Source organism: Neopelma chrysocephalum, unplaced genomic scaffold (assembly GCF_003984885.1).
Source record: "Neopelma chrysocephalum unplaced genomic scaffold, ASM398488v2 Primary Assembly neopelma1_64, whole genome shotgun sequence".
NCBI classification, from domain to species: Eukaryota; Metazoa; Chordata; class Aves; order Passeriformes; family Pipridae; genus Neopelma; species Neopelma chrysocephalum.
Genome location: NW_020897721.1, coordinates 265279 through 291228, shown reverse-complemented (window position 1 = coordinate 291228; position 25950 = coordinate 265279). Strand labels below are relative to the sequence as shown.

The 25950-nt window shown below is 42.0% G+C and overlaps 1 protein-coding gene across 1 annotated transcript; it reads right to left on the bottom strand.

Annotated features, from left to right (window-relative positions):
• Window positions 1–161: 161 nt before the first annotated feature.
• On the bottom strand, window positions 162–25950 carry NRDC (nardilysin convertase). Its single transcript, XM_027683165.1, has 31 exons — window positions 25505–25950; window positions 21377–21707; window positions 21107–21188; window positions 20371–20524; window positions 19177–19250; window positions 17676–17771; window positions 16640–16762; window positions 15181–15238; window positions 14136–14209; window positions 13879–13948; window positions 13403–13480; window positions 12852–12972; window positions 12715–12773; window positions 12067–12121; window positions 10729–10833; window positions 10332–10455; window positions 9708–9794; window positions 9004–9123; window positions 8296–8347; window positions 7069–7219; window positions 5898–6025; window positions 5399–5561; window positions 4330–4361; window positions 3917–4055; window positions 3461–3508; window positions 3094–3146; window positions 2399–2482; window positions 1328–1418; window positions 918–1034; window positions 592–681; window positions 162–376 (listed from the first exon to the last, which is right to left on the bottom strand). Exons 1-31 carry the CDS (start codon window positions 25933–25935, stop codon window positions 182–184), a joined length of 3585 nt encoding a protein of 1194 aa, XP_027538966.1. The 5' UTR covers window positions 25936–25950; the 3' UTR covers window positions 162–181.

The window sequence follows — 25950 nt, the reverse complement described above, 5'->3', positions numbered from 1 at the left end:
TTAGTGAACTTGGGAGATTGATGAGAGAGGTTGGCTGGAAACTTACTTGAGGCAAGTTTCTGCATGGGCATCTTCATCCCAGCTACCACTACAGCCCTGGTTTAATAAAAACAGGGTTTGTAATGTTTTAAGTTGCAGAAAGCACCTGTATTACACAGCAGTGCAGGGGACGATGTCAGTTTTATTTTAATATTTTATGGTAAGGGAGAACATTCAGAGTTGATGTGTAGGCTTTGATGTCCTTGATGGAAGTAACGTCACTCATCAAAGAAGAGGGGGGCAATAAAGTAAGATGAGGTATTTCACCAGATGAAGAATTCTGTCCTGAGACAGCTGTAACCTCTGAGTCCCCTTCGTGTTTTCCATATCCAATCACCTGGAAAAAAGTAACCAAAAGAAAAATTTGAATCTCATTCAATGTTCAAATTAAAACTCAGATACTGAAATGCAATTCAAATAATTGGAAATGTAGAAAATGTGGATAACCACCATAGTAAAAATTTTACAGATCTTCCCTCCCACACCCTTATGCTGAAATTGTCACAGTTTGGCCTTCCAGAAGTTGGCAGCGCAGAGCTGACAAACACTCACGTGTACACTGAGCACTTTCCTCTGGCTGCTTCTGTGAGCTTGGAACCAGCTGACCAGGTCTGATTGTGTAACAGACTTGAGAGCTTCAATCTGAAACCCACAGGAATGAGGTTTTAGTAGCGCACTGGTGATTTAAGTAATTTTAAACATAAAAATGGTTTCTCTATGAACTCTCTCCTATTGGATAAAAGAACCTTTTTAAAATAACGTGCAGTTTTAGAATCAGTGTGTCACAGTAGCATAAATCCAGTTTATGCTTTGCATTGGAAACTGCTGCAAAAAACAACCTGCTTTTTGTGTTCCATTTGGCATCATCTAACACCCACCTCACGGGCCAGCCTGTCAAACAGGTACTGCTGGGTCACCACTTCATTCCAGTTCCTGTCCACTTCTTCTCCAAGGTGGGAGTCTTCACATTCCTTCAGTTTTATCAAAGCTGTAACCTACATTGGAAAAAGACCAAACAATTAGTTTCAAAAGGTTTTAAAACTATCTTCATTTACCATCACATTCACTGCAGTTGGAAAAAAAGCCAAATTACATTAACAAGGTAGTTCAGTAGTTTCAAACTTGAATGTAAATGGCCAGAGAATTAATGTTTAGGGAACAACTGCAGAACAGAGAAAGAGACATGATTTACAAGTGAGGCCTTTGTCCAGAAAACCTCAGAAAATTGCCAGATAGTTGTAACTGAATTTTGCAGTTCAAAGAAGAGCTTTTCAAGATGAAATTTTACCTGGGTGTTAAAAGCCTCTTCGGTTAAATCCTTGATTTTTTCTTCAAAACAAGAAAGAAACTCCTCTATTTTCCTGTCAACCAATTCAGAACTAAAAGAGAGTTAAATAATTAAATTAGGAAGGAAAAAAAACCAGAAAGCCAACAACAACAAAACAATCCTGGGGTGTAAAGTAGCAGAACAGCCCCCTGACAGTAAGGGAAAGTATGGGACAGGTTCTCTTCCCTTGTCTCCTGAAAAGCTCCCAGCTGAGAAAACCTGGTGTTCAGTTTTCCCCAGTATCAGGGAAAAAAGCCAGTGTTCTGATTTTTTTGCTGTTTTAAGTATTATTCAAACAGGGGCTTCAGGTAACCAGGCAGCCAGAGGAGCCACTACCCTGATGCTGTTGGAGACCATGCTGTGGTATCCCCAACTGCAGCCCTGAGCCTGCACATACTTATGGTGCACTGGATTAGGACTAAAAGAAAGAAAAACAATGTGATGTGATGGATCCTGAGGTCTCTGACACATTAGAACCGTCCCTGATGACACAGATCTCAGTAATGGAATTAGAGGCAGCAGTCCTCTCTGCTAATTAAACTTTCACTGACACAGCCTTATTTTTCACAAGTTGCATACCTTTCAAATAACCCTTCACCTCTGGCAGGTCAAATACCTGTAATTCACTCCACCTTTCAACAAAATCATAATAGTGCTGTGTCTGCTGAAAGTGAGCCACAAGAACAGCTAGGCAGGATTTACAGGATTTGAGCTCTCCTGGCAGGATGGCTTCCAAAGGGCAGTGGGATATTTTACTGAGTCTTGGGATTACTTTTCCCTATTCAACTCGGGACTGCTGCAGTTTTCAGAACCTTAAGGCTATTGCTTTATTCAGGTGTTGGTTTTGAGTCAGGATTTTGTAACTGTCAGCAGTGTCCCTTCTGACATTCCCTTTGGGCTCCGACGTAACTCTCCTCACAGAATTAAGAAAACCCTCCCTGGCCTGAAACAGGCCAACTCTGAAATGAGAGCAGGTGCTCAGGTGTGACTCCCAGGGCTGGGAGTGATGAACATTCACCACAGAGCACTTACTTGTATTTAGTTGCCTGGGTTGCTACTGTGACAGAGAAGCCAAGGATCCCAGAAGTGTTCCTGCAGGTGGGGTACACGTGGTAGCTTAAAAGAAAGGATGAAACAATAAAGTTATTCCACAAGCACAATTAACTTTTCATTTACAGGACAAGCTACAAGTTAAAATTATGTTGGTACTTTTGACAGAAAAATCTCATATCTAAATGTTCTGCATCACTGCACTTCAGTGTTTGCCCATCTTTAGGAAATCCTTTTAAGCTTGGCAGAGTATTTGTGTTCCTGCAAACTTAATTCAAGCAGAATGACAGACCTATAGCTGTGAAAAGCCTGTCCCAGTTTCCTGAGGTAGTGGGGTGCCTCCAGGGAGGCTGCTCTGCACCACAGAGCCACTGTGAAAACAGCCCTGGGGAAGGGGAACCTGATTGTGGAAGTGGAAGGAACAACTTTACACTGAATAATTCCAAGTTAACCCACTGGTAATAGATGCAATTCTTACAGGAACCAAAAGCAACTTGGCTTGCAGCTTGTATTGATGGATGCTCTTGGTTTTGAGGTATGTTGCTGTTTCCATTACAATAATTCAGGAATTAGCCACTGTGCAGGAAGGATTTCCAGAGTAAAAATAAAATACCAGGGAACAGCAAAAGCAGGAGTGTAGGAGGAGGTGCAGGAGGATTCCTCCTCAGTGAACTTACCCGAGGGTCTGCTTGGTCCTCAGGAAGTCAAAGCAAGGCTCCTCCATGTGCATCTGGAACAGCACAAAGTGTTACACAGAAGCAACGTTCCCCTGAAGCCCCTCGTGGGCTCCACACGGAACCCGGAGCACAGCAAGTGCTGCCTGTGCCCCCACAACCACTGAACTGAGAGGGCTCAGCACGGTGGGGTGGAAGCTCAGAGAACAGTCCCATCACTGCACAGTTTGGGGAACCCAACCCAAACACTCAGAGCTCAGTCAGAGGCAGCAATAGGTACACACTGTCCCCTTGGGACCACTTAGCCCCATGGCCTTGGCTCCAAGCACTGTTTTCAGGGAAGAGTTAGGAGACACAAACACTGACTTACCACAAGCAGCTCCATAAGGGTGTATTCCCTCAGGTTCCTGGCACCTGACTAGAAGGAGAATGAAGAATTTAGGGTGATTTCATGGATTTAAATGCCACAGTTCAGGTCAAAGTGACAGCTGTGCCACACACCTCAGCCAGAACTGCATCACAGCAGGGACAAATGGGAAGTTCTGGTTTTCCCTGGGGCCTCAGGAGAGGGGAGAAGAGCCCACCCCATGAGATCCCCATGAGGTGGGGACAGCAGGACCACGACACTAACCCAGCTATGGGCACTGGCACAGCCTGGGAGGGGAAGGTACTGGTTTCAGGGAACCCCACACAATGTAAGAGCCCACCAGGGTTTGGCCTCAGGGGAAAGGGCCTGTGCTGACATGAGGTGTCTGTGTCCCCTCTGTAACATTCCTGCCTGCAGCTGCCAGAGGGAACAGGCCAGCACACCCCAAGCACACCTTACCTGGTAATAGACTGTCACCTCAGAGTTGGCATCACCTTTGTTGAGGGTTTTCACCTTACACAGCAGGTGGGTATTTGGCAAATCCACCACCCGGAACTGGACAGGGCAGGGATGGGCCAGGGGAGCGAACTGGAGTTTTCTGAGGGAGCACAAACAGCAAAGTGTCAAAACACCCGCTCATGTCTTGGCCAAAACCAACATAACGCCCAGATACTTCCACACTTGGTCTGACCTTATCTGCCCCTTCCCCAAAGCAGAACTATGTCTGCTTAAACTGCCATGGTTAACAGTCACCTCCCACAAACACTGGAGGGAAGAAGGAAGTTTCTCCATCAGTCCATCCTCCGGAAAAGACTCTTATCTTGATTATAGTTTCCACATAATAAGCAATTCAAGAGTCAAGAGATACTCACTGAACAACATAATTCAGAAAATCCTTTGCTTCCTAGGGGAGAAAACAAAAACATAAATTTATTTAGGAGAGAATTATTACCCCAGTTCACAACCTCACACCCCAGTGCTGCACTTCAGAGTGTGACCCCCAAGCAAAGACCAGCTGAGCTCTGTTGTGCCACCTCCATCCCTGCCCCCTCGCCTTGTCCCAAGTCCCTCCAGACTCCTCTGCACCACACTGCAAAGAGAGTCTCCACCCTGCTTTTTGCACTGTAACTTTGCCAAAAGGAGAAGGCACGAGCCAAAGAAATAGCACCAGCCATCCCAACAGCAAAGGGTGGACACAGGAGGGGATAAACCCTCTCTAGTGCATGAACCTGGAGCTCTGGGAAGGAAATACTACAGGTATCTGAACTCCCAAAGAGCACATTTTCTTTAGGAGACTTTAAACAGATCAAGGACAAACACCATCAGCTGGCACAAACTTCCTGGCACAAATTGTAATTGTGGGTTTCTCTCCCACTGGCACACAATGACACTGGATACAGGGAGCTAAGCCCCATTCCACCCTGTTTTATAAAGCCTGACAGGCCTATGTGTGCCCTAATCCCAGGGTAGAAGCCTTCAGTGAATACTGCAGATCAAGACTGACGATGACCGGAACTCAGTGAGGTTTGACCAAACTGTACAGGCACAATCCAATTTCCAGGATAAATGCACTTTGAGGGAAGCCTCTTCCTGGGGCACCACTGTGGAAATTTCTCAATATCAAATATATCCATAGACCAAACAACATAAAAAATTGCAGCAACAGGAGAAACAGATTACAGGCATATATCTACTATATTTTTCCCTCTACACAATTTGAATCCAAATTCCTGGAAACTTCTGTTCAAGCTGACAACTATGGACTGCCCACTGGCCCATCCATACGAGCACTCCTGAAGTGCTAGAGGAGAAACTGCCCCGGCCCTAAAAGACTCCAGACTGCCAGTAGAGAAGCAGCAACCAGCAGGAGGGTGAGGTGAGTGTGTTAGAGCACATTTTAAGCACCAGTGAGTGCACAGCAGCTGCCAGGGCTGTGCTTACTCTGCTCGTGAAGTTCCCTTGTACAAGACCCTCCACGAAGAGCTGGGACTTGAAAGCCCTGACGAAGTTGGAGAGAGACTCGATGGAGAGGCCGTTCATCAGCGTCTGGTACTTGTCGATCATGGACCACCGGCCGTGCTCCAGGATCAGGAGACGCACGTCCCTGCAGGGCAGAAGGAAAACAGAACCATGGGACGTCAAGAGCTGTTTGATGCCAGAGATCCCATTTCTTACTGAGGATTGTACTGGAGACATGGAGAGGGTCCCCAGGAGCCCATGGGCTGGTTGTGCCCTCCCTCAGCACCCAATGCTGGCTCCAGGTCACTTCAGAACAGCAGCTCCCTGGGTGTCCAACCTGACCCCATGTCTGATACACTCCTGGAGCTACAAGGAAACCCTGGAACAAGCCCCTGTGAGCACAGAGCAGGAATCCCTGAGCTCTTCAGTTCAACCTCAACACTTGCTGTGCAGCCACTGTCTGCCCTCTCCCAGAACTCACTTGGCCAGAGTCTCAGGTTTGATGAGGATGTTGAAGTATGTTTTCTTCAGCTGCTCTGTTATCATTTCAAAAACTGCTGGAGTAAAGCTGAAGTCAGACAGGTAATCAATGATGAGCTGAAATAGAAGCTGTAAAAGAAAAATTTTAAGTTGAGGTTTTTTGGTTTTTTTTAAGAAGCAATTTCAACTTTATCCTACATAATAATATAAAATCATCCCTATTTGGTCAACATAAGAGACATCCAATGTTACTAAAGCACATTTCTCAGTTCTGCCAGATGTTCTTAACTAAACAGTTCTATCCCAAATGACAGTCAGTTTCAAAAGGACAGCATTTTTACGCAGTAAATAAGCTCAATATCCCAAATCAATAGTAGTTTCCACATTCTATTGGAACAAACATAGCCTGGAATGCCGACATTTCTGTATTCAATATTCCAGTTTTTCCTTTGACAGCTGACTAGCACAGCGGCATCACAACAGAGACACGTTCAGGATTAAAAAAGAGAATATTCAGTCCCTGCTGTTTGCCTACTGGGCTTTTTCTGTTAAACCTCACATTAATAGGTCTGACAGACCATTGACACTCTTATTAAAGCTCCAGTCAAGCTCTTGCAATGAACGTCAGTGGTTGTCTTCTCTCAACCACTAAGTCCTCCCACGTCTTACATGGCCAGCATTTAGGGAATGGGAACAGGGATTCCCCAATCCTCTTAGCAAGCCAACAAAGAAAATCTGCACCCTAAATGTGTATGTTCAGAAGCCAGATCTCCAAAGTCAAATTGTGTTTTCAGACACCCTTCCCAGACAGCAAACAACCACAGCTTATAGACGGAGAGGCTCTAACACTCTCTATGCACATGGAAGATGGAAAGCTCTTTTTATAAGAAAAGCTGTTAAAAGTGTTAATGAAGATACAGTCATTAATTAAAGGAAGATTTCTCTTAAGTCAGCGAAAGATCGGTAATTTGAGCTTGTGTAAGTGAATTTATACACGTAAGCACAAGAAAAAGCAGCACATTTGCTGCATTACCCTTAACAGAGACACAAGTTTTGCCATTTAAAATACCCCATCTAAGCATTGAAAGCTCCAGCTGCTCAGAGAAAATGCACACACACTAAAAAGCAGAAGGCATAAAAGGCATAAAAGTATTGAGAAGAGGAGAACTTACAGGTAGTTTGTGATTGAAGCCTTTCACCCGGATGACTAAGCCGTACTCTCCAGCCACCAGCTTGTATTCCAACTGAGCTACGTCTGCTTCATAGGCTGGTTCTCCAAGGTTGTGGGAAAGGATGTTCACAAATGTATCAAACAAAACTATGCTGGAGGGAGAAGAGGGCAGAGAGTTAATAAGAAAGAAAAAAAGGATGGAAAAAAGATAAGAGTCAAGCCCAATGAGTTTGATGGTACACACAGTGAGTTCTCCAACAGAAACGGATACTTGAGTAAAATGAGATTCAAAAAGATGTTTTAAACAAACCCAGAAACAAAATGCAGGTTTCCCTTTGTCCAGAAAGCACATGACACTACTTAAAAATTATCTGGACATTAAACTGTTCCTTGTAATGTATAAGATTCCAGCTTCAAAAGACTTAAGATTTCTTCAAGGTAGGAACACACATTGTAATGTGCCAATGCTCAAAACACTGAATAATCACAGAAAATGAAATTATAGTACTTTGTGTAAAGGAATGGGGGGCAGATGGACTCAGTTATGCTGAAGACTTGAGTAATGACATGATTTTTTTACCTCTCAAGATAATAATAATAATAATCTAGAGCAAATCAGGCTACACAACATGGAAAATGCAGTCCCTGCTCTCAGGTTTTTGCTAGTACCTGGATTCCAATTTGAAGTTCAAACTAACAAAGCCCCAAGAAAACAGATTTATAAAGGCTTTCCCAAAACATGAGTTGTGCAGGTCTTGGCAGGCTTATGACAAACACACTATGAAATTGGTTCCAAATGGCAATGGCAGCCTGAGACCAGCGCAGTGCAGCACACACAGAGCTGGAGCCAAGGTCTGCCTGATCCACAGTTGGTTTCCAGTGCTGCCAACAGCCCCTCCTACAGGCTCCCAGGCTGCTGGTTCAGAACTGCTCCTTCTCTAAACACTTTGTTCTGGTACTTGCACTCCTGCTGTTACATTATTTTTTCCCAAACAGGCACTGGGGAATAACACACCATTGAACTCCAACACATCTGTTTGCTACAGACAGGACTTGCTGCAGAACCACCCTCACCAAACTGCAGATAAAACCACAAGGAAAGTGTAAGAACATGAGAAAAGGACACCTTATTCTATTCCTGCTTAAAATTAATGTCTCTTCATGGTTTCTCACTAGGTATGGTAATTTAGTTACTCTGCAAGATAAGCATAAATAATATAATCCTCACTTCTCTGCAGATTGCTGTATCAATGGAGAGATCAGATGGAATCGAACATAACCTGGGGTGGAAAAAGAAACTTAAATGAGCAATTGTGTAATAAAAAGTGACAGCTTTCTAAAGCCAAATGTATTTGAGTCTAACGAAAATGGTCATTCAGCTGTAAGAATTTTTTTTCTTAAATACTGTCATCATTAAATGTCTTCTCTTTCTCACTCCAAAAATCTTTCCTTAAAAATACTAAATATTAGAAAAAAAGTTGTGCTTTGCAGAACACTAACTCACATGGCATGACCAATATAAACAGAAAAACTCCATAAAACTTCTGTTTAAGAGACACTTAAAATTGTGACATTATGCTTGAAAGTAGCAATATATTTTCCACATTTGTCTCAGATCCAGGTTATATTTTTATATTATATTTATTTTCATGTGTTCTTTCCTTCTCAAGCCCTTGTCTCAGCATCATATTTTGTCTGCCCAATCCTGTTCACAGTCAGTGTATCTCAGCGATTCCACTTTCAACCAGAGGTATCAGCAGGGTTCCTTTGTTGCAGGTACTTTACCTGCTTCTCTTTTATTGTAGCTAATAAACATATCAAAAGGACCATGGAAGAGCTGACAGCAAGCACTTAGTTTAAATGGTGATTTGCCTTCAAATAAATTCCAGATGGTAAAAACAGGAACTTGCTATTCAGAAAGCCCTCAGGCATTTACCTTTTGGGATTTTGAATTTATCATCCTTTCTGTACCAGAGACAGCCTTGTTGTGTGCTGAGTGTTTTGACTGGATATTCTGTCTCAGGGCAGTCAGCAACTTTCAAAGCAAAGTCAGTGGCTAACAAAAAGAAAAACCAAACCAAAGTGGGTTAGTGGGTTTCACACACAACCAAAAATGCACCGAAGTCTCATATATCAAAAAATACCCTTTTCCCCTCCAGTTGTCTAAATTATTTGTGATAATGCTTTCCTGGACCCTATAGGAACACCTATTTTTCTGTTCCACACCAGAATAGAGGCTCAGAAGCAGTGCAGGAGTGGTGATACTTCATTCCATCCAGGACACAGGTTCTGGATTTCATTTCATTTGGTTTTGGCAACAAAGCTAGATGGTATTAAGACGCTTTCAAAACCAGCAGGACTTAGCAAATAAAATTGCTCTTCTAAGGTATCTGGAGCTCTTTGTTAACTCTCAAGGCCTGCTGTTATGGATACATCATCTGTAAGCTTATACCTTAGAAAAATTCAGTTCTCACGCTTATAAACAAAAGAATATGAAATAAAATCCATGTGAACAGAGTGATCACGTTTTTTTAATTTGGAAAACCAGGTTGATGTTCAGATGGAAATTAAGATTGTTTCTAAACCACAGCAAATTCTCAAATTATTAGGGAAGAGTTCATTCATGCTCAGGTGCCTTACCTATGTATTTATTTTCTTCTGGAAGGTGTAAATCCTGATTTAACTCAAAGTCACTGGCCCATAAATCACTCCAGTACTTGTCAATATCTATTAAAAACAAGAAATGCATTCAGTTCAACAAGCAGGCAATGCTATCCTATTTCCTAAGCCAGTCATCTCATCTCTTTGCTGTCTCCGTGAAGATTTGCAGTACGATGGGAGTTTCTTAATGTCACCTGGCTCATCATGACTCCTTCTAAATCCATTCCTACAACATCTTCTGGAGCAGGACCGAAACAGTCCTATTAAAAAGCAAATCAAGCTTGCCTGCGTTAGTAACCCAGCTACCACCACACCCTGTGCTTCTTTGTTGGGATTCTTTCCCCTGTTTAGGACCAGAGTGGCAGCCAAGTGGAGGGCTTGGAGGGCTCACTGGGACTTCTGCCTCCAAAAACAACTGCAGACTAGGGAGTGGGAATCAACTGCCACCAAACAAAGAAAAATTATTGAGTGGCTAATGGTGGGCTCAGTAAAGCACTGAGGATTCACTTCCCTGCTTCCATTCACTTGTATGTTGTGTTGTCACCCTTTTACTGTCTCTACTGCGTGAATCAGGCACTGCCTGAGTTTCTGCTGCTGTTTTACCTTCCACGCTGTACTGTGTTCCAAACCACTTCTCTTTGAGGTGACACTGGCCTTCATTGGCAGCAGACAACAAAACCAGGTTGGCTCTCTCAGGGCTGAGCTGCTCCAGGGCAGCAGCAATGATCTGCAAGTTCAAGACAATATTGCAGTTCAAATGCAACTCTGGCTCTGCCTGACCCAGAAAAGACTTCTCAGTACAAACGTAGGAAGAACAAGAACATAACAAGCTTACCAAACAGGAGATTTGCTTTCTGAATACAAGAAGTGTTTCAATTAATACACAACCTGTGCCTGCATTATGCTTAATTACAAATGCCTATACACATGCCTATATTATACAATATGCCCATATTTTCCTTGCATCAAAACATATAATCAGAGTTCAAAGCATATTTACCTCAGGCTTGTATTCAAACAAGAGCTGGTCTCCTGTCAGAAAATCCTCCTTCTGAAACAACTGCATGTTCTCACAAAGGCTTTCCACATAGTCAACAGGATCTGTCTGTAAGCAAATAAATAAAGCTATTTGTCACATAATTAGAAAACCAAAATATCAGTTTTCTGTTCTGAGAAGAGCTTGACTAGTCAGGGATGTTGAGCATGAGTTGGATGCTGTGCTTGTTATGGCATTTAGTTTCAGTTATTGAATTAAATGTATTTCATAACCATATCTAATGCTCCGTCTCCTTTGAGAATTAGACAAATCATCTTGGTAGGAAAAACCCTGATTATGCAGTTTACAGTCATGGAATATACTAGGTTAAAGACCCAGCAGAATGCATTCCTTGCCTCCAGGGAACACAAGCACAGTCCTGCAATTCAAGATGTAAAGTGATCTGGAACCTGGAAAGTGCAAGGCAAGGAAATGTTGCTGCTGCTGCACAAGTATCTCTGTTTCTGCTCCTGTCCCAAGTTCTCTGCCATGATGCACAGTGAGAGGAAGAAGAGGTTCTCCTATTTGGACATGGAATACACATTGCTTTTTAAGAGTGTAAGGCTGCCTAGAGGACTAGGCTGCTCAGCTTCTTGCTCAGTGCTTTTGGGATTTTTGCACCAGCCAGCATCACACTGTAAAGACTGTGGGTCAGATACAGACCATAATCTGCCTGAAAAGAGGGGAGTTTGACATATCTGTGTCTTGTAAACAACAGTGGAAAAAATGACCAGGAATTTCTTAAGATGCTGTACACCTCAGAAAACATTAAACCTCTCCTGGGGCACTGCTTATCCCAAACCCATGTCTCTGGGACCATTATTCTTTAGGATTGCTCTTACTTTCCTTGTTGAACTCAATGCATTTCATGGTTTCTAACAGTTATTGACAAGTACTGGAGTGACTGAAGTCAATGAAGTGAAGCTTCTCAAATTATCCAAACTATGTTCTCTTCTTTAAGATTACAGCTTAAAAAAAGTGAAATTAGGAACAAATATTGAAAAGCCCCAAACAATTTGCAAAGCACTATTAATGGGCATAGAACTTCACACACAAGGGCCTAATGACTCAAACTGAGAGAGAACCTACCTAGCAGGTAGGGAATGAAATAGCAACACTTAATTCTGTTAGGGAAAAAGTCACAATACTTCTCTGCCTACAGTACATATTCTTTCAGCAAAATACAGCCTCATTAAGTGCATAATTTATTTCCAGTTGAACAGAACTTTGAAAATGTGTTTCAACATCAAAACGAAATCCTTTTCATGGTTTACCTACACCAACACAAAACTGGATAAATACCTGTTCCTGGTAGTGAAATTCATTAGCTTCAATCTTCTGTATTTCTTCCCATACTCTGCAAAGGAAGAAGAAGAGAATAAAAATGGATTTTCTCCATTGTTCCACAACATTTATCAAGAATCAGAAAAAAGCAGTCTTCTAGGAAAGGCATTAAAGGTGAGTTCAGTGTTTCATTCAAATACAAGACATAGAAGCCAGTATTAAATGTAATTTCCTTTCATCCAAAATGGCCTTTCTCAACTGGCTGTTTTCTAAAGAGGAAGAGAGTTAACTACAAAGAGTCAAAAACTGATACCAAATTAACATAAAGGTTGACATCAGAACACCACAGTCCTGACTTCCACAGATGTGGCTCAACAAATTTAAAAAATAAACACAAAATTGCACCCAACCTGGTGCAGTTCAGCTAGTTCAGCTTACTCATCAGAAATCAGATCACAACAAGTCAAACTAAAAGTACCAAGAGATAAGCATAAACATTTAGAAAATTCCTTTTTAAACTTTAAAACTGACATATTTTCCCCAAGGACAAGCTTTACTACTGATGTTTATGCTCTAGTAACTCTAGAAAAAGTGCAAACACTACAAATAGCAGACTAATGGAGAAGGACAATGTCACAAATATCTGAGGTAGTGGCAAACACTTGCCTTTTATCCGGCCCCCTCTTCTGCAGCATCTTCACGTACTGAAATACAACATGGGCCACCTGCAGACAGAAAGGAACAGGGTCATTTTCCCAGACATTAGGAAAACGGTACGAACATCAAGTTGCAGTAAAACATACCTCATAGAAGTGCTTGTAACCTTCATCAGTCAAGGTCACAGAAATGCTGAAGATGGAGTAAGTGGAGTTCTGTTCAAATCCTGTCTCTCCATTTCCTCCATATAATGCAAGAGCCCAAAATCTATGGAAGAGTTAAAGGTACTCATTAATTAATCGTTTCAGCTTTATTTGAGCTTAGTTACAACTAGCACATCATAGCTTTATTTCACTGGTTTTCAATTCAGCTACACTTTACACAAAGATCTTCCAACACAAAGATGTGAACCTCAGGATACAGAATTTAAGAAAAAGTGAAAAAGCTAAGCTACCTTCTGGAGATCTCAAAGACCAGCCACAGATATTGCTGATCCATGGATCACAGACAAAAATCCATACATTTTTTACTTGAGTCTATTGTCAACTCACAGAATACCACTAACAAAACACTGATACAAAAAGGTGGTTTTTATATCTATAGAAAATACATATATATATATATATACTCAAAATAGAGTTTATCTATATTTTAATGACAGCAAAGCATTTAATAACCATGCTTTAAAAATACATACTTTTTCCTAAGGAAAGAAAGAACACTGCCTTTGCCTTCATGTCCCACCAGCCAGGAAATATAATGAAGAGGTTTCACCCTAAAAGAAAGTTTGCAGGAGATTAGATGCCAGGAGGTAACACATTTCCCAGAATGAATTCAAATCACCAGGCTAATGACTAAAATATTCAGTCTCTTTCTTCATGGCAAAGTTTTGCATTTTCAGGCAGCATTAGGATAATAAGCTAAAAATGTGGGAGTTCAGAACATAATGACTGATCTGAGTCAGTGAGGAATGATTTTAAAATCAGCCATGTACAAATTCCACTCTATTAAAGGAACCATATCTGCATCAGTTTAATTCATTTTTAAAATGCCTGCCTAGCTGAACCAAAGTATTCTGTCACACAAGTAAATGAGATTCTTTGGTTTGTTGGAAAAGGCAACAAATAATTCACAGCATAAACATAGTAGAAGTAAAATGCAGCACCAGCATACCTGTAATACTGTTCTTGTGGGGGAAGTGCCCAAGTGATGGTCAATGAATGAACTTTCCTGATTGGAACAACTGAACACAAATAAACAGATGGAATATAAATATACACGAGCAGACAGAGATAAGAAAATATACATAATGCAGAAAGAATAGTTAAAAGTTATTCAAATCCACATAGAATTATTATACAAAGTATCTGGATCACCCAGAGAAAATTTGAAGTCAGGTATTCAGAACATTCAAATCTATTTCCACTTACCTCTGTAAAGCTTGTGAAATTCTGGGGTGTCGAAAGGCTGAGTCAGGTGGCCAAAGCTGGGTTTGGGTAAACCACTTAAAAGCAAAATGGAAGTGTGATGTTACTGGCAAGGATTCAAGGCTGCACTGAGATATTCAAAGACATAAGCACCACAGCTCTGACAGGACACCAGAGAGCCTGAAAACGGCCCTTAACCAAGGGTGTGGCCCAGGATCCACCCAGCAGTGGAAGCAACCTGGCCTCGCCTGTACTGCCCACACAACAAGAGTCAGTAACGAGATCTGGGTACCACACCAACACCTCCCCTTCCTTCTGTACAAGGCAGCACCAGCAAAAAACTTCCTTTTGGAAAGCCAAGTACAGTAAACAACTTCCTAAGTTCCCCCTGGATTCAAAGAGTCCTGATGGATTGTCTTGTAGGGAAGGAGGAATGAGGACAGGGGTGGTCAGGAGAGACAAATGTGTCTCTGTGTGGTACTAGGTATAAGTGTGTTTCCAGGCACCACAGAAACAAACACCTTGCAAAAGCAGGAAATGGAAGGGGAAATAAAATGCTTTTCAAGTTAGCAAAGCTTTTCCAGAACCCTCTCTTTTAGACAGAACATTGCAGTGAACAATTAAAAAAGAAGATTAACTTCTAACCCATTGCCACTCTAAGGATGACACTGAAACTCCAGATATGGTGTTAATTAATTTTGCTTCTAATTATTTTTGATGCAAAGCAAAGATAAGCAATGTAAAATGGTAATCTAGGTTTGAACGTCTTATCACAAAATCAAGGTATCAGCACATATTAAGCAAACACTGCTTCAAGTTAGCACCATACAGCTCACAGCCTAAATAATTGTTAAGCAGAAACAAAGTCTTCCTGGCACAATTAACTCTGGTCTTTGATTTATAAAGTTGCCTTTTTTTTCCCCAGATAAGAATGTTAATTAACAAATAGTCATTTTCTTAGTTTCTCCAGTAAGGGATTTTTTCTAATGCCATTTTAAGAACAGATAATTTTATCATCTGTAATGTCTATGCATCAAAAGAATCTTACTTATTTGGGATCTCAGAGAAGATTTCTGTCACCCACTTTTCCAATGTATCCAGTGTTTCTAAAAAGGAGAGAAAAAAAGAAAAACAGAAATGCAATTTCCTGAAGATCTAAGACAAATTATCTTATCTCACCAGTTCAGTTATTTTAAAGAGGCTGCAAGTCAGTGTATTTGAAAATTGCAAAGTTCTAAATTATAAACTTCAAAGCGGTTGGTTTGAGCCAATTCTTAATATTCACTGAGCTGTATCTGTGGTCATAGCTTTGGGTTTGTATATGGTGCTGAAATCCCAGGCTGATACAACTGGGATTTAAAGTTCAGTAGTGTCTGGAGTGACAGTGAAGAGGAATTACTGTCTTAGGGATCTACAAAATCACCAGTACTTGCAACTCCTTCAACCACTCTCCAGATTATACACAGTAGTTTTCCCACTCACATGTAGTCCTGCAGTGCTAAGGTTTTCTTCTCCCCATCCTCTTTTTTTTAGAAGAACTGAGTCAATAACCAGAAGTTTAAGTTTTAAAATAAAAACTTGGAAATTGCTTGTTTAAGCAAGCATTCTGAATTCCCAAAGTGATGCTGCATATGGTCAACAGCAATAAAAAAGGCTGGACAAGATATGGGGAGAATTCACAGTTTGTTTTAACAGAGACAAAACCACAAAGTTGACCTGACTGGTTATCAGTTACCACCATTTTCCTCCCAACCACCAGAAGAAACACTGCAGTACATCACCAGTTTAATGATTATTCATCAATGCCCTAAGTAGTTCACTGTCTAGACAGAAAATAAAAAGCAAAGGAGAAGAAAAGAAATCCTACCTCTATTATTACCATCTCCATTTTACAGATGGGAATTGCAATCAGTTTTAGCATTCAATAAAACCCCTCCCTAAGAACAAACCTAACTTGAATAACTTCTAAGATTTTCTTCTACTCTCAGCAGAAAAAAATCACAGGTCTGAAGTTCTTTGCTGAAATGAAACTCAAATCCATTTGCATAGAATTTTTCAGTCTGTGTGGGAAAAAAATGAGAATCTCTATTCCTCCTAGAGAAACAAGACAACTGGAAGACAGAGTCTCAGTCTCTCACCACTTAACTGTGGAGGTTTACTGTTGATGTCAGAGAAATCAGTAGCATTAATTAATTTAACTGATCTGACTCTTCATTGCTACAAGATTATTTCTGAAATGCTATCTTTGAGATTTTACCTTCTGTGTTAATGTGGACCTATTCCAGACCTTCAGTTAAATGACTCTCAAGAAGTGGCAGGATGACAATAACACAGCACAATTGCTCAAGACTTGTTTCATTTGGAAATCAGGCTAAAATCTGCATATAAATACCCTCTGCAGGACTGGACAATCCACTAGAATGGTTTGGGCTACAGCTGAACTGGTTCCAAAAGCACTTCAACAACAGCAGCAATGAGGTTGTTTTTTAAGGAACAACTGATGTTACCTTTAGACTGGACAACTAAAGTCATGTAGTGAGCAGAGTAGTGGCGCTGCCAGAATTCCCTCAGTCTGGTGTAGGTATCAATATTATTCATTTTGGGCTCATGTTTGAGGGTATCTGCATTACCTGGAAACATTAAAAGGTAGGTGTAGTTAGTTATCCAAGACCAGGCATATCAAGAACTTATTTTCCTCCCTGAGTCATGGTAAAGCACATTAAAAATACCTAGTAGAAATATGGAGTTAAAAGAATGTTAATTGAAATTCAATACCTTCCAATTTCTAATTCTTACTGTAAAGCCAGTTGGTATTTCTATGGCAAGGAAGGACAGAGTCCTCTTTCATTATCAGATCATCCACTGTTTGTTGCCAGCTATTCCCTCAACAATGGAACTTGCAGAACAGCAGAGGGAAAAAGAGGGGGAAATATGATGTTCAGTGTATGTCACTACGGAAATTTATAAAAATTATCTACATTTCAAAGCTGACCAACTCTAATACCCATCACACAGCAAATTACACACTCACCAGCATGAGGGTGAGGGAGCTGGGACTGTATTGTCTCAGAGAAGAAGTACATATTTCCCTTCTGCTCCCCTCATATGGCTGTTAAGGTGTAACTTCCGCAAGTTCAACAGTGAATTACTTATTCTGTAAAGCCTCCTTAGACACATACCCAGAAATAATTTATCTTTCCAGAAAATTTTAATAATGAAAAAACCAAGTCTAAGCAAGACAGAGATGACTCAGAGAGCACCACCTTTATGTTAACAGAAAGTTACATGATTACACACCTCGGGCAACCCAGCTTTAGCATCAGCAAAAAGCAGTATCTGAATGAAAACTATCTTAGAAAGGAGACAGCTGCTTTTATTCCCAACCATTTTACTGTAAAATGGATAATTGCTCTAATACATCTGAGCAAGGCTAGTGTTTGCTGTGATAAGATAGTTCATGTTAGTGCATCTAACCACTCAAACTTTTAAGTGGTTAAATGTTTAACTATTATCACCACTTTATAACATAAATACAGGACTTACCCCAAAAAAATTTCTTCATAGGATGTCCAGGCCTGGCAAGACTCCCAAATAACATCTCTTTTCTGTTTGCATCAGAGGGCCTTGCTAGTTGATATTCTATTAATTTAAAGAATTTGCAGTGACATGCATCAACATTAGAGGTCATGTTCCCCCAAAACAAAGCAAAAATCCCAACCAAACTTATAAAGAGATATACCACAGAGATGCAACCTGGAATTTGTTGTAATGTATGATGAAGTAGTGAAATAGGCTAAAAACAAGACTTGCTAGCTGTAATGACTATTAGAGGAAAAACGTAGCTCCTTGCTGAGAAGAAAGAAAAGCATAAGAAGGAAGTGCATGTAAAGCCCCAACCTGTCCTGTCTGAATGCTCTCAATATGTTAAATTCAATGGGGACAAAAGGCCAGAAATATTATACAAGATCAGGCCCTGCAGCAAGAGCCAGAGAACAATTACAAATCTGCTTCTACTAGGCATCACACAGAACAACCTCTAGCCTGCTAATAAGAAATTGAAAGCTGAGCAAGATCGTTTCCAAAAATGCAGTTTTACGTTCGGTTTCCACTAATCTAAATATGGGACTCTGCCAAAATCAAGAATTCACCCTCCTGAACTGCGTTTGCCTGTTGCTGTTTTTGCTGGTAATAAGGAACACGCAGAGCAGAGCTGAACACTAATTCTTCTGGCTGGGTTATCCCACGGGCAGTTCAGGAGCTGACACCTTTCACTGGGCAGCACATTACCCCTGTCAGTCCAAGGGAAGGACAGGTTTTGCACCATGAAGGTGTAAATTGGCTTAAGCTGTTGAAGAACCACACCTTAACTCAAAGGCAGGTCCTTGTTTACACTGACACTTACCTAAATTTAAAGATCAAATTGCCCATCTTTCCTTGCCAGAAGACAGATGATGACTTGGAATAAACATTTGAACCAGTTGGTATACCTGCCAATAACAGTTTTTTTCTAAAACAGTCAAAGTCTATAGGGAATCTGAGAGTATTCATCACATATGAGGAAATCAACACTCTACTCACTTCTCTGCCTTGTTTAATTTCCTTCTGGGAAGCGATTTTGTAGTTATTCAGGCATTAGAATAAGAAGATAAGTAAAGTCACCTCAACTTATTGTATTAACTCCACATATGACCGGAGAGAGCACTGGGGCTGTGCTGGAGCTAAAGGCATGTTGTTCACTGCAGAGCATCCAAATGATCATGTAACCGCCCTGCCACTTACTGCCGAACCACTTCAAATTATTAATTTCTAATTCAAGAAATGAGAGGGTAAACTCTCACAGTGATGGTACTACATTCAGCCTTTCTCCTCTAACAGCCACTGATGTCCACAAAACTTCAGCTGAAGAGTTTAACCTCTCTGACAAGTTAGGTGAACTTGACTGAAGTGCTCAAAGGGTAGTCCAGAATAGAAACCAATAAATAGTGTTACAAAGTAGGTTTTAAGAAGATGGGCTAAACACACAGGAAAAGATTCTCTTACTTACCACTGTCTACAGCCTCCACTTCTCGATCTATTGCATCCCTGATCATTAATGGGTGAATAAAGAACTGTGCCCACCTATGGAACAGAAAAATTCATATACTTTTCTTCAGTGTCTATCAGGTTAGGGTAAAACCCCCAGCAGCTAAACCCAACATCTACTATTTTGGTTTCTAAAGTTGCTTGTATTACAAATGATGCAATTCTTGACTGTACTGTCTTAGAGAAAGATAAAAGCCTATTTTGTGATACCATGAAAAACCAAAGGGCAGGGCTTCCAGGCTCCATAAAGTGGGACTGAATTGGTTGGATACAGCAGGATATGACACTAATGGGTGCAGGATTATCTGCCTTTACGCCCTAAGAATGTTCACACCATTTAAATAATAAAATAGTAAATTTAAATAATACTTCGTAAAATGTGCAGACACTTGCTCTTGGTGTCATCACAGGAATGTTTTTGACCAAAGTAAATTTGCAGTGGAGTCTGCTCTCCTCCTGAGATATTTTACAGCATCAAGAACACTCAGCTGTGCCCCCATGAATAAGTAATTCTTCTCACTGAAGGAAACCATGCCAAGAAAACCATGTGGAGCTCTGCTGTCCCAACATATCTCACAGCACAGAGTAGAGCAAGTTTAAACACTTTCTGACAAAAGACACATACAGCAGTGATTAACCTGGCTTGGGTTAAATGTCTCCTTTTGAGGCACACATTGTACTGTTACTTTAAAGGCTGCCATCCCACCCATCCCGAGGGATCACACTTGGAAACAAACTAACAGAATACGAAAAAATAGTAACTCTAATCAGGACAGATATTTCAAAGGATGAGTCACTGGGATTCTGGGAGCACTTCCCCTCTGATCAGTGGTCACATTGCATAACATTTCTTCTGTAATCAATGCTACCAGTTTAAGGGTGCCAAAACAATCAAAAAGCTGTATGCATTAAGACTTATACATGGATTCTACATAATCCCACAGTGGCTACACCAGCATTACCTCAAAAAACAGCAACACACCCTATGGGAAATAGCATTTCCACATATTCTGTATCACTGCTGTAGCACAGATACCTTTGGAAGCTCACCAACAGCCTTGGTCACCCCAAAATGAAGAACTGAAAAGCTACACCCAAGTTCCTGAGGTACATACAAACATTAATTAACACCTAACCACCATTTATATAAAGTTACCTGTCCAGGGCTTCTTTGAAGTACTTCCTCTGCACATCAAACTGGAAGACCGTCCGCTCGCAGTCGGTCGAAGCGTTGTCACCGCCCCCGTGTTTCTTCAGGAACGCATCGAACCCGTTCTCATCTGGGTACTTCAAACTGCCCATGAAAACCACTGCAACAAAAATCATTGCAACATTACCCACATGACATTAATTGGTTATTCCTAACTGCAGCTATGGCAACCTACAACTGACCCAAAGCTCACACACAGAGGGTAACTACCAAATACCTGTGTGATGTGCCCAGGAAATGCTGTACTTTGCCTCTAACTGTGCCTTCCTGGGCATGCCTGGCCTCAGTCAGGCAAGGACAATATTTTGTGACATATCTGGACAGAAACTTCAAACTGCCGATATTACTAATTCATCACCTCTGACTAGGGAGATAAAGGTCTGTAGCTCCAACCTGGTTTATAAAGCCATGGGTAACATGGTTCCTCTGAATTTTAATGGATAACAAAGAATATTCATATAAGCTCATGCGTGGCTTGCCAAAGGGTATGAGACACCTTCTCCCATATTAAGAGTTCCTTACTAAGTCAGTATTTTTATAAGATCACACACTCATGAAAATAAATTCTCAAATAGCCAAAATAGGAAATTATACATAATATTAAATATTACAGACATCCTGAGCTACATAGCACTAATTTAGCACTGAAGCTGGGGAAGATGAAATAGGAGCAGATACATACTATGTTCCAGGAAGTGTGCTAATCCAGGCAGATCTTCAGGATCAGAGAAGCTGCCAACAGCAACACAGAGGGCTGCTGCAGACTAGAGAAAATACAACACTCTCAGTAAAAGCAACTTCAAGGAACATTTCAGGAAAATGACAGAAGTGTAAGATGAATCAATCAGGACAGGCACAATAAAAAGGTCTAGTCTGAATGTCTAATCATAAGGCTTCAGACCTCAGGGAAGTTCACCGTATATTTTTTCAGCCTACAGCTTTAAGTACATACCTGCTTTTCCGAACAGCCTCTCTTTCTTGTCTCTTCCTTTTCAGCCAGCTCTTCTAATTCACTGTCATCAGAACCATTGAAATCCTCATTATCTCCATTACTGTCCTCACTCTCATCCCCCTCATCACAGTCCTCATCATCAAAACCTTCTCTACCATCTTCGATCTCAGCTCCAGAATCATCATATTCATCACTTCCCTCTTCAGATTCCTCCTCATCATCATCATCATTGTCCTCCTCCTCCTCCTCCTCTGAAGATGTTGGGGCACCGTCCAAGTAATTCAAATCCGAAATCAAAAGTGCACATAAGCCATTTTGCAGTTTGATATACCTGAAAGAATAATTATTTAAAATGAATACGTTCATCTCCTAAATCTGAATTTTCAGAATCACAAAAGTTTCATAATTTCCTATAATAGTTCTGTGCTCTTCAACTGACAGTGATTTCCTAATGAAAATCTAAAGGTAGCTAAGACTTTGAGCAGTTTTACAGCAAGAAAATAAAAAACTCTTCTGCTATTCAACAGCTGTAAGAATGAGCAGTAGTTCAGGGCAGCAGCAGAAGCCCTTCTCCCCATAAGGTCAAACACACTGATTTTGGCTTTTTCTTCTTCCTTTGTGACACTTTTAAGCTACTAGCACTCACTTCATGTACTCAGAACAGGCAAACCCAAACTTCAGTAGTCTGTTATACTTGTCAGGCTCTCAGAAACAAATATTACGTGACAGAATGAAGATCTTAGTCCTTGCCTCTAAGTAGGTCCCAGAGACTCCACTTGATTTTATTTGATTTGATCAATGTTTGTATTAAATGGGATCCACAGACGTAGCAGGCATGTGTTAGGAAGGAGAGAGCTCCTCTGCAGGCTCCATAAAACAAGTCAGGGGGTTGGTTGGGTTACTATCAAGAAGCAATAAAGAGTTCTCTGTGTGTGTGTTTACACAGAATTTTCTATATATGTGTGTGCATATATATGTAAATAAAACCCCACAAGCCTGCTGTGCACCGTTCTACAGCTTTTCATACTGGGGACTGCAAGCACCAATGCTCTGCACTACGAGAGCTCTCAGCAATATTCATTTCCCATCAGATCTGGAGTAGACAGTCACAATTTGTCAAATTAGCCAGAGCACCCCTCCCAGGAGCTTGCACCAGCTAGTACACAAGGTGCAGAAATGAAGGAATGCTGGATCCAGAAAATATTTCATCCATTCTCTGAACTAGTGTGATATAGACAAGTGGTATGTAATCCAGAAAAAAACCCAACCCAACCAACCAAAAAAACCACAAAAACCCACAACTAAAACCAAAACAAACAAAAAAAACCCCAACAAAAAACAAACAAAAACCCCCAAATCAACAAAACAAACAAACAAAAAATCCAACTAGAATAAAACAAACCCATGGTCACATCCCACACTCCCAGAAAAATCTGAGTTACAGAGCACAGAATCACAGACTAGTTTGTTTTGAAAGGGGCCTTTTAAGGTCATCTAGTCCAGCACCTGTGTTAATATCAGATTAGAACTTCGCAATGTGGACTACTACAGCTCTTGGACTACTAAGTCTATGCAAAAAAGGTAATGAACAAATGTTTAATAGTTGTGTAAAGTTCATGAATCATGACCAGTCTCCAAGGGGAAGTGACAGCGTTTGCTCTGGGCCAGCAGGAACACACCCAGTTTGCTGCAGGATTGCTGAGCAGGACAAGTCTGCTCCAATCCAAGGCACAAGTGCACTCTGGCTTGTTCAAACTGTAGCACAGTGTGCATAACCTGCAGAGGTGCTCTGACCAACTGCAGGAGGCACAGATAGTGCTCATCCACAGTAATGTCTGGGAGCAAAGCTAATCCTCCATACATTCTGAAAGTCTGTTTGCTAGCAATTTCCATCATGTCCATATGTCACACTCCTGAATGTACAAAGGGGCCTAAAATATACATTGTACACTCTGAGCAGCTCAGAGCCAGAACCCCAGACAGTGACAAGCTAAGGCTGCAGCATCTTCCAGCACAATCAGCATCTCCTTCTCCTCCACAACAACTCTCTGCCTCAGGTTCTCCCATGGGGAACACCGGCCTCCCAGGGATCAGCCACAGAAAGCAGAGAACAGAATGGGGCTATTCTCCCAGAGGAACAGTGTGCCATAAAGCTGCTCAGCCAGGTGTATCCAGTAGCCCTTGTTGATCCTTTCCATATACCCCCTTTAAGCTCAAAGAGTAGATTACCCTAATTTGACATTACTCATCTGGAGGCTCGTGGGTGTTGCACACAGGACAGAAAGCACCAGCAGCAAGGACAGGACTGAACCAGTTGCTGGTGGAGGCTCTCAGATTTCACTCCAGGACAATCTAGAACAGTTTAGGTCATACTGATCAGAGGCACCACTGACATAGGTGTTCTTTACTTTTTCCATGTTTTAGTCCAATGGAAAAGGACAAATGTAACCAATACATAAGTACCCATTAGTATGCAAAACACAGTAAAAAAAATACAATCACATAAGGTAGAAACAGAAGCAAGCACAGTCCAATTGTTTTTTTGAAGGACTATACAGGCACTGACACAAATAAGGCTTAAATATAGAATAAAATTCAAATTCTTAAAAGTACTCTTTAAAAGTCCTGGGTAAGTTTAAACAGGATTGTTCTCATACAACGATTTTTCTTATATTAATGACAATTGTTCAGAAGTTAAGATTTAAATACATACCAGTGTATGGTAAACACTGAGAAATGTAATTTCCCAAATTACAAGCAATACAAGCCCATGAAATTCCATATGTAGACGAATTTAAATAAAACATATATTTCTGGTAAATACAACTACCCAATTACAGCTCTAGTGAGCAAACCTAACTCTTATTATGACGATTATTTTGTTCCAACAAACTCACTTCTGAAAATTCATCCTGCAATCTCTGTCAGAGCTCTTTTGGTTTTTGTGATCACTGTATCTAAGAAGGTAAAATATGATATTTTTTACTAAGTTAAGGCTGATGTCACCCTTGTCTTATAAGCAAACACACTCTCCAATTCTCTATGTGCAGAGAAGTTCCTGAGCCTCAAAAATGGTAGTAACAGCCTTCAATGGATTTCCCAAGCTTCATTCACCAGTGTGCTGCTTCAGGTAGCAAAGGCAGAAGTTCCCTGAGCTGACAGCATCTGTAGCTGTGAGTTTTGCAGGAAGAGAGCCTGCTACAAAGTAGCAAGAGTAACAATGCCATCAGGAGAGGCAGGCAGCGATTCAGAGGAAGCAGCAAGGAAGTAGGGCAAGAAGGGAGGGAGCAAGTGTCTCCCTAAGCCAATGGGCATAGTCCTTTTCAGGCAGCCAGCAGGGAATTTCACTGTCAACCAATGTCACTGCAAATCCAAAACTCAGTTCCAGACTCAGGCAGCAGATTCTCCACTGGCTGCACAGATTAGACATCAGGAAAAGTAAAGATTTTTAAAAAAAGGCAATTCTAACAAGGGCTGGATCATCTTCTGCCTAACAGGAAGAAGTTATCAGTGTCCCTTCAAGAATAAACTGTCTTACAGCACACAAAGAGCTCAATCCCTGCTGGAGTTCTCGTCCCAGTCCCTTGCTGTGTCTGGGCCACGGACGCTGTGGGCTGTGCTCAGGGAATGTGATCCTTTTCATCACTTCCCGGGGTATTACTCGGATATATTCAAATAAAAACACAAGCAAAACGGCAGCTTAAAAGCACTGTGCCTCAACTCGCGGATATGTCTGTGTTAAAACTTGGGAGCTCATTTAAAACAGGAAGAGTTTTAGAGGCTGTTTTTAAGTTGGGATCTGCTCTGAAAATACTTCAACCGCACTCTGCACTTCAGCTGAAATCTTTCGGCGAGAGGCTGCGAACCAACAATTAATTAGGAATTGCTGTGCCTGGTGAACCCCCCCGCCCGCAAAGGAGCCGATCCCCCGGCCCCTGCCAGCCCCAGCCCTGCTCCCGCACCGCCCATCCCCAGCAGAAGCACACGCGCGAACCACCAGCCTCCTTTGAACAGACAGGCCCCCATCTCCCCCAGGCACTGGAACCAGCCCGAAGTCCAGCGGTGCCCGGGACACGGGGCAGACCCCGGCCCGCCCCACCGAGCCTCGTCCTCCCCCGCCGCCCTCACCGGTACTGCTTGGGGTCACTGGGGGACTTGACGATGTCGGGGTCGCCCAGGTTGTGGCCGGGGCCGCCCGCCCCGCGCTCCTCTTCCTCGTCCCCGTGAGGCGAGCGGCCCCCGGCGTCGCGGCCGCCCTCCGCGGCCTGCTGCTGTCCCACGGCCAGCTCGGGGCTGCCGTAGCCGCACGTCGCCTTGTTCCTGCCGGGCATGGCGGCGGCGGCGGCGGTGCCGCTGCCCCACAGCGGCCGCACAACGGCCCGAGCCGGGCGCCCGCCCCCCGCCCGCCCGCGGGGACCCCCGGCCGCCGCCCGCCCGCTCCGAGCGAGGGCGGCCGCCAGAATGCGCACGCGCATGGCGGTGGCGCGCTCCGATTGGCGCAGAGGCGGCTGCCCGGCGTGAGGGAAACCATGGAGGGGGGAGAGGAGAGCAGGGGACATACGACCCCGTTCAGG

What these genes read in the sequence shown, in the direction of transcription:
- NRDC (XM_027683165.1), bottom strand. Translation starts at nt 25,935, where the DNA reads ATGTCCCCTGCTCTCCTCTCCCCCCTCCATGGTTTCCCTCACGCCGGG. An exon ending in TTCAAAGAAGCCCTGGACAG is followed by an intron (nt 19,251 to 20,370) that starts GTAACTTTATAT and finishes TCTGTTCCATAG; the next exon opens with GTGGGCACAGTTCTTTATTC. An exon ending in CCACAAGAACAGTATTACAG is followed by an intron (nt 13,481 to 13,878) that starts GTATGCTGGTGC and finishes ACTTTCTTTTAG; the next exon opens with GGTGAAACCTCTTCATTATA.